At 37.8% G+C, this 7,834-nt stretch overlaps 1 protein-coding gene across 1 annotated transcript; it reads left to right on the forward strand.

Annotated features, from left to right (window-relative positions):
• Positions 1-659: 659 nt before the first annotated feature.
• Positions 660-7,552, forward strand: LOC125480954 (disks large homolog 1-like). Its single transcript, XM_048594162.1, has 5 exons — positions 660-799; positions 2,215-2,387; positions 2,698-2,807; positions 4,908-4,999; positions 5,743-7,552. Exons 1-5 carry the CDS (start codon positions 733-735, stop codon positions 5,847-5,849), a joined length of 549 nt encoding a protein of 182 aa, XP_048450119.1. The 5' UTR covers positions 660-732; the 3' UTR covers positions 5,850-7,552.
• The last annotated feature ends 282 nt before the right edge of the window (positions 7,553-7,834 follow it).

Consider the following 7,834-nt stretch of genomic DNA (forward strand, 5'->3'; position numbering starts at 1 on the left):
ACCCTGCCTCCCTAACCTGTTCTTCCTCCCACCTATCCCCTCCTCCCACCTCAAGCCGCACCTCCATCTCCTACCGACTAACCTCATCCCGCCCCCTTGACCTGTCCGTCCTCCCTGGACTGACCTATCCCCTCCCTAACTCCCCACCTACACTCACCTTTACTGGCCCCATCCCCGCCTCTTCGACCTGTTTGTTTCCTCTCCACCTATCCTCTCCACCTATCCTCTCCACCTATCCTCTCCACCTATCCGCCTCCCACACTCTCCCTATTTATTTCAGAACCCTCTTCCCCTCCCCCTTTTCTGATGAAGGGTCTAGGCCCGAAACGTCAGCCTCTCTGCTCCTATGATGCTGCTTGGCCTGCTGTGTTCATCCAGCCCTGCACCTTGTTGTCTCGGTATTTGAAGTCTGTCCACCGATTGGTAAAGGGTTGTAGACTTAACTTCAGTTCTAGGATTAGCCAGATAATTTTAATAGGAGTGTGGCTTTATATGTCTAATGGTGCATGGGAAATGTTCAAATTTTTGTTGAAAGCAAAAGTAACCTTAATGACTACTACAAAAGAATGTCTGTAACTGCTGCCAAAATATATAGGTTAAGGCTGATGCCCCAAGCTAGGTTCTACTGCTGTAGGAATGTATCAAACATTTCAACGTGTTTACTTGATCTAACTGTGTTTCTGTTTTTGTCATATAGTCCGTTACTCTCGTCCTGTTATAATTCTGGGACCCATGAAAGATCGAATTAATGATGATCTGATCTCGGAGTTTCCAGACAAATTTGGATCTTGTGTTCCACGTATGTGCATTATTGTTGTCATTTAAATTACTTAGAATATAAGCAAAGGTCAGAGAGTTTTCTGCTGAATTGGCTATTATAAGGGGAAATATCTCCACTCTAACTAATGTGTCACAGTCAAACTGCTAACTACTTAATGTCACTTGTAGGACATCTCTCTGAGGTGAGACAAAGTTCTGTACAAGCATTTGTTCCCAGATTACATCTATTCAACAATTGGATCCTTGTGATAAAGCAAGATATTGAACGAGGCTCCGGTTACAGTTTTAAATATCTCTTTTACATTTTAGGATAATAAGCAAATTAAGCAGAATGTATCAACTCTTTCATTCTAACCTCTCCTTTCAAATGTTGTAGATCATGAGATCTTTTTATTGGTGTAATTCCTTTAAATTGATGTATTTAATTATTAGAAGCCAAGATACAATCAAACTACTGCTTAGTGATCATTGCTTCACATTCCAGTTGTCTGGCTGACAAGTGACCATTAATTTCCTTAGACTGCTCAAATCTAGGAAATGCTAATATCTGCATTAGAGCACAGCAGCTGAAGTACTGAATATATCAGTCTGTATAGTGAGATAATGGTCTTGAGCTTGCAAATATGCTCCAATGCCTCAATTATTCTCCACATTGCAGCTTTACCCTTGCATTCAGAAACTGTACAATGGCTCTGCCAACTTCAATTTGAAGTCCACATCTTTTGAAATAAATGTTTTCACTGTTCCTTTTCACCTTATTGCTGTCACTGGTTAGGCTAACAATATCACTCAACAATATCACAATATCACTGCCTTCCCACAGGAGGAGGTAATGCTAGATCACCTTTTTAAACTGTTACAGTCTATAGATTGTTGCAACGTGTGGCTTGCTTGGTCATTTCAGAGCGCAGTCAACTGCCAGTCACATTGAAGTGAGCTAATAATGTTATAAGCAAGAATCATAAATTCTGAAGTGCTAATAGTTCAACAGAGGGAGTTGGTTAATAAATTGCTTCAAGCTATTGCCATTTCATGCAAGATTTGAAAGAATGCCAGACTGATGGAAACATTGCCTTCTACTGATGCACATAGAAGTAATAAGTTAAATTTGTTTGAACTGTTTCAACTTCACCTCAAGCAGACCTGAATCGGCTGAGGAATTGTTGATGATTCAATACTTGGCGCTAAACCTCAAATGTGGCTGGTATGAAAAATAGAAGCTGTCAGTGAGGTTCTTTGTAAGATCAGGGCTTGGGCAATGAGAAGGGCGCTTTATTCTGCAGAGGTCTGATCTGTGAGGTGTGGATCCTGACACTGACTGTTAAATCTCCGGTGCAACTTCTTGAAAGCTGATTGTGAATTACCAGACACACAAACATTTGCAGAGAAAAGGAAAGCATAAATGGTTTGATGGAAGTGTTTCGCTTTCTCCAGATACAACCAGACCAAAGCGTGATTATGAAGTTGATGGGCGAGACTATCATTTTGTTACATCTAGAGAGCAAATGGAAAAAGACATTCAAGATCACAAATTTATTGAGGCTGGACAATACAACAACCACCTGTATGGCACCAGCGTGCAGTCTGTAAGAGAGGTAGCAGAAAAGGTAAAGGATATCCATAAAGGTATCGTTTAAAATAAACCAGTTTAACACGTGCCCTCTATTTGAAGAATGTGTTGTTCACATGCACAGCAGAATATGATATTTGTTAACAATGAAAATGTATCCACTAATAGTGCATTACTGTTATTGTAGTGCTAAGCAACTCTTTACAATTGAGCTAAATTGATCAAAATGCAGACTATCTTATCAAACCATGAATATGTAAACATATACCTTTTGAACAACATAGAATCTAAATCTTCTGTATAAGTTTGGTACATTTCCCTAATATCTCCCTTTGTTTGTTCTTTAGGGTAAACACTGTATCCTCGATGTTTCAGGAAATGCAATTAAGAGGCTTCAAATAGCCCAGTTACATCCAATTGCTATCTTCGTCAAACCAAAATCAATTGAAAACATCATGTGAGTACAGACTACAGCCTCTAAGACCAAGGTTTTCAGAATTCGTTTTGGGGGTATGACTTATTTTCCTTAGAACATTTTCTATCTCCAAAAGCACCACCAAAGCTTTCAAGGAGTTAACTTGGGTTAACTGTGGCCATATCCTCAAGCTACTCAAATAACATCTCACCCTCAACGCAGCAAGTGAATTCTATTTGAGCTGCATTGGGTGACACACAATGCCCGCAGCACTTCTCAGAAATTAGTTCAGATCTCACCCAAACTGTTAATAATTATCTCTTATTTATGGACCACCTGAATCTGGTTTCAACAGGTAAAGATCAGATATGCTGCAATAAAGCTCAAATTGGGACTCTATGCCCTGTACTTCAAACAAAATCTCAACTGGTGCCATCAAGGATCCTGATTTGCAGTTGCAACAACTTGCTGTTAAAACTATCTGAGGCATTTACCTTATCGCGAAATTATTGGTATTATATTCTCCGGCACTGCTTTGTAAGGAAACAAAATTCACTATAGGGTGGGAGATCCAATAAGTGAGATGGACCATTTGTTATCGGCTTCTGCATTCAGAATCTGAGCCCAGTGCTCCTAAGATTAAAAATGTTATAGTTTGGAATCTCGTTTCTTTTTAAATCAGCAAAAAGGTGATCCCATCTGGCCAGGTACTGATTCAACATTGTTAAACAAATTTGACAGCTTGTTTAGTATTAAATTCTAAGGACATCAATGCTGTTCAAATAAGTTGTTTTTTTTTTGTTTTTCTGCACCATTCATGCTAAAGCTTTGGTGGCCCATAGCATTGAGAAGGAAGATTGGATTGATGATGTGAGCTGAACAAAAACATATGCAAAATACAACCACACAGTTACTTTGTTTGCTGAGCTTTTTCTTTTGAAAACTTCTATTAGATCGCTATCCATATTTTACATTTCTCCAACATTTCTGTGGTGACCCTCAGAAGCAGCACCTGGGCCTGATGTAGCTATTATTTTATTCATTCATGGGATGCAAACTTCCCTGGCTGGGTCAGCGTTTGCTACCTGTTCTGAATTGCACTTGGGAAAGTGGTGCATAGCCCCCTTCTGAACCCCAGCAATCAGAGGCAGGTAGGTACACCTACAATATTGTTAAGAAGGAAGTTCAGGATTTTGACTCAGTGACAATGAAAGAATGCCCAAGAGACTGCAGGTCAGACCCAGCTCTCTGCATTTTTTCCCATAGGTTGAGTCATGCTTATCTAGAGGTGCCTTATTTCAAGTGAAGGTGGGTTTGCATGAACTGTCTCCTCCGCAGACATGGAAAGCCTGGAAGGAGGGCCAAAGATGATGGCAAATTTAAAATTTGTTTTTACTTAGTGAGTAAATCTTTAGGATCTGCTGCCTGTCCTGTCTAAATCAGAGAGGGCTGAAGCTGGACTCAAATTGTGTCCCCTCCTCCAAAGTCCCTTTCTGCCACTGTTCAGCCATGCTAGAGTTGGACTGCATCAAGTGTGCGTACGGATGATTTTGATAGACCAGGACAAAAAGTGTTCACACTCCAAGGGCTGGACTGCACAGCATGCTTGCAAAATGCTGGTCCTGTTCAGCACCAGGACAGGGAGGATAGATGGAATTAGGAAGACTGACCCAGAAATCTGTTTGCATTGCTACTGTTCCCCTGTTGATGGTGTTAAACAGTTGCAAGTTCCTGTGTGTTACCGTCAAGTCCAGAGTTTGAGTTCTATTATCTTTCCCCGTTAGTTTCACATGACACTGATTTAGGTTATGGTAAGTTATGGGAAATTGGTCTTGCAACATCTGCTGACTATAGCTTTGGATAGATGGGCTTTAAAATCTCAAGCAGAACTTTAATAATAACTATTGTACATCAGTTCATGTAACTTTGGGAAGGTAAAGAAGCAGTCAAGCCAAAAAAAGGATATTATCAGTGTTTAGTATTTCTTAATTCTGGGGCCTACTAGATTGCCCATGGCACTGCTTTACAACACTAACATTTCTGTATTCTTTATCTGCCCTGTGTAAAAATGGACTTTTTTTTGGACTGAGTATAGCTGTTTCACACACTGCGAATAAAGGCTTTTACTTTCTTCCTTTTCAGGGAAATGAATAAGCGATTAACAGAAGATCAAGCAAGAAAAACTTTTGAGAGAGCTATAAAACTTGAACTGGAATTTACGGAACATTTCACAAGTTAGTCTTGTATTACCTCCTGTGATAACTGTCTCTGTGATTAAACTATAATGAATGCCTAAAATTATACTGTTATTTTCACTTAGACAAAAGTCAGATGGTTTACAAATGAAATGTCGAGAAAGCTTCATTAAAGTCAACCAAGAATTGCCTACTTCATCCTTGTTAATAAGGGCTCATGTTGTAATAATTTGTCTCACTCTGTTGTATGTTAGTCACTTTTATGTGAATTTTTTCCTGACATCTGATATTTTTTTTTTCAAATCCTTTCAAACATTTTAATCTACATCCCCTGTTCTAGCCTTTAAAGTACTGTTTCGGATTAAGTTCTTCAACCACAAATTCACATGGAATCATACGTTGAGAGAGAGGCTATTTTATGATCTCTCAAGTTTGAATTAATAGAGTCCAGGATCCTTGAGGCAAAACATATTCTCTCCCAGTTCCTTCTGGTGTTTTGAAATAAAACCAGAAAAGAGACTATTCAAAACCAGTCAGTGAGCCAATACAAAGAGGAGAGACAACTTACGAAATTTTGAGTGGGAACTCCAGCAGAATTCAGTTACCAATCTTTGTATCATTTATGGTTGCTGGTTGGTCTATTTCCAGAATTTTCTGATTTTATTTTAATTTAAAATATCCGGTGTTGTTTTTTCCTTTTGCAATCTTGCCTTTGATGAAAAGGTAAAAGGTGGAAAAGATCCAAGCTTTCAAATAATGACTCCTGCTTCTGCTTTCATCAGGTATTGTACAGGGAGACTTACTGGAGGAGATTTACAATCAGGTGAAGCAGATTATTGAGGATCAATCAGGGCCTTACATCTGGGTTCCAACCAAGGAGAAACTGTGAAGTCACTTCGTAATTATCATCATCCATTGCTCGCAATGAGGCTGGGCCCCCTTCTACAGGATTCACTCTCTCCTGTTGATCACAGATCTTTCTCTCTCTTTTTGTGTGTCATGAAAAGTGATTTGTCTTTCACCTGGGGGCATTCACATCTCCTGTTTGTGAAAATTGCTTGTACGTGATACCTGATAAAATTACCACCGTAGTTTTTTTTAAAATGAAGGGGAAAGGCCTGACTAACTGTTGAAGGGAGATTCTATGGTACAGTTCCTTAATGTTTAAGGGCAACAATTCTTCAGCAATTTTCGGAAAAGCTTTATATATATTTTTCTTTTAATAATAAACTGAAAGAAAGGAAAAGTAATCTTCATGTTTAGCATTGGGTTTAGAAACTAAATAATTCTAAGCAGATTTTTGCACGATGAACTTTTGAAGCATGGTTTGGCAGTGGAAATCCTAATGACTTTGTTTGTTCTGTCTACCTGCATTACTTGCTCAAGCCATAATTTGAGCTGTCCTTAACTTTTCATTTCGGCGCTCATTCAATAATTTCTGCTTTTTTTGAACAAATTATGAAACATCAGTCTTTAAAATACAAAGGAATTTTTATTCACTTTACAAGGGTTCTTTACAAACCGTGCTTTTATGTTTGTTTTTCCTTTTGCCAATTCAAGTGCACGATAACTGAATATGATTATATTGAATGCCGGTGAGAATGTGTTCAAGTGACATTGAGAATAATTTACTTTCACTCTTGTAGAAAATCTACTTTTATGAATTTGATTGAGGGGGGGAAGCAAAGAGAAGCAAGTAAATATAATGATTATTTTAAAAAGATAACGGACATGATTTTCAATAGGAATTTTCAAAAAAGAATGAACTGGGAAATGGGGTGAGTATAAATGAGGAAATGGATTTGGCTGAGGATTGGAACTGAAACTTAATCATGATATTTGTAATGGAGCGTAAACTTGAGATTTTAAGATATATAAATAATTAACCCTCAGTAACTATGTATTTTGATATAAATAATCAACTATATTATGCATACTTTTAACAAAATATACTATATAACTTACCAGGAATATGTTTCTTTAAAATAGCTGCACATATATTTTATTCCTTTTTAACCATCTCTCTTCATGAATGTTTTCTTTTTAGACCTGACTTAGTGTTATCATTTTAACCATAAGGATCATATGGGAAATGTGGTGATGGGGGTGAAACAGTATTTTGAGAATAAATGCAAGAATTAAAATGCAAAAGAAACCAGATCTCCTCTTTCCCCCTTACCTATCCCTGTGATTTCTATGTGAGGTTATTCGAAGTGATGTGCATGTTTTCAAAATGTTAAAAGCAATTTGAAATAAAATAATTTTTACATTTTATGTACATTTGCAAGTGGGAATTGCAAAAATGTCATATCTTCCATGTAGCTCTCAATCAGAGGCTTCTGTGTTGAGAAAATATATTTTAGCAGTTATAGGGTATGTTCTCAAATGAAACTTTAACACTACATTTAGATTAACTGCCTGGTACCCAACCTTTGCTAGTAATTTGGAAATGATATGTTTTATATAGGAATAATGTGCTTACAAACAGTTCAGTACACTTGACCCTTCTGGTGCTGCAGTTTGTACAGACTCTCATCTAATCCATTCCATTGTCAAGAGGGGAACAGCTAATAAACATTATTGTACAATTTATTCCTTTGTCATGTTTTTCTTTCAAAAACTGTTTCAATTTAAAACTATTGATTATGTAAATAGAAAGCGTAGAACTGTGATACAATAGGTAAAACATGGTGTTGTTCCAAGTGGTAGGTCAAAGAATAAGACATGGTTTCTTGTGCAAAGGTCCTCTTGCAGACCTTCACAGTAAGTTGTTATCCCAGAGGTAGGAAAATTAAAGTGATATGGCTCAAGTGGAAATACTGTTCTGGGAGCCTTGCAGAGCTAGGAAAAAACATAATTCCTATTTTTCTGTGG

Source organism: Rhincodon typus, unplaced genomic scaffold (assembly GCF_021869965.1).
Source record: "Rhincodon typus isolate 14 unplaced genomic scaffold, sRhiTyp1.1 hic_rhity00006526, whole genome shotgun sequence".
Lineage (NCBI taxonomy): Eukaryota > Metazoa > Chordata > Chondrichthyes > Orectolobiformes > Rhincodontidae > Rhincodon > Rhincodon typus.

Coding starts and splice junctions, on each gene's coding strand:
- LOC125480954 (XM_048594162.1), top strand. CDS start 733: ATGAAAGATCGAATTAATGATGATCTGATCTCGGAGTTTCCAGACAAA. Junction 2,388..2,697: donor TAAGAGAGGTAGCAGAAAAG/GTAAAGGATATC, acceptor TTTGTTCTTTAG/GGTAAACACTGTATCCTCGA. Junction 5,000..5,742: donor ATTTACGGAACATTTCACAA/GTTAGTCTTGTA, acceptor TGCTTTCATCAG/GTATTGTACAGGGAGACTTA.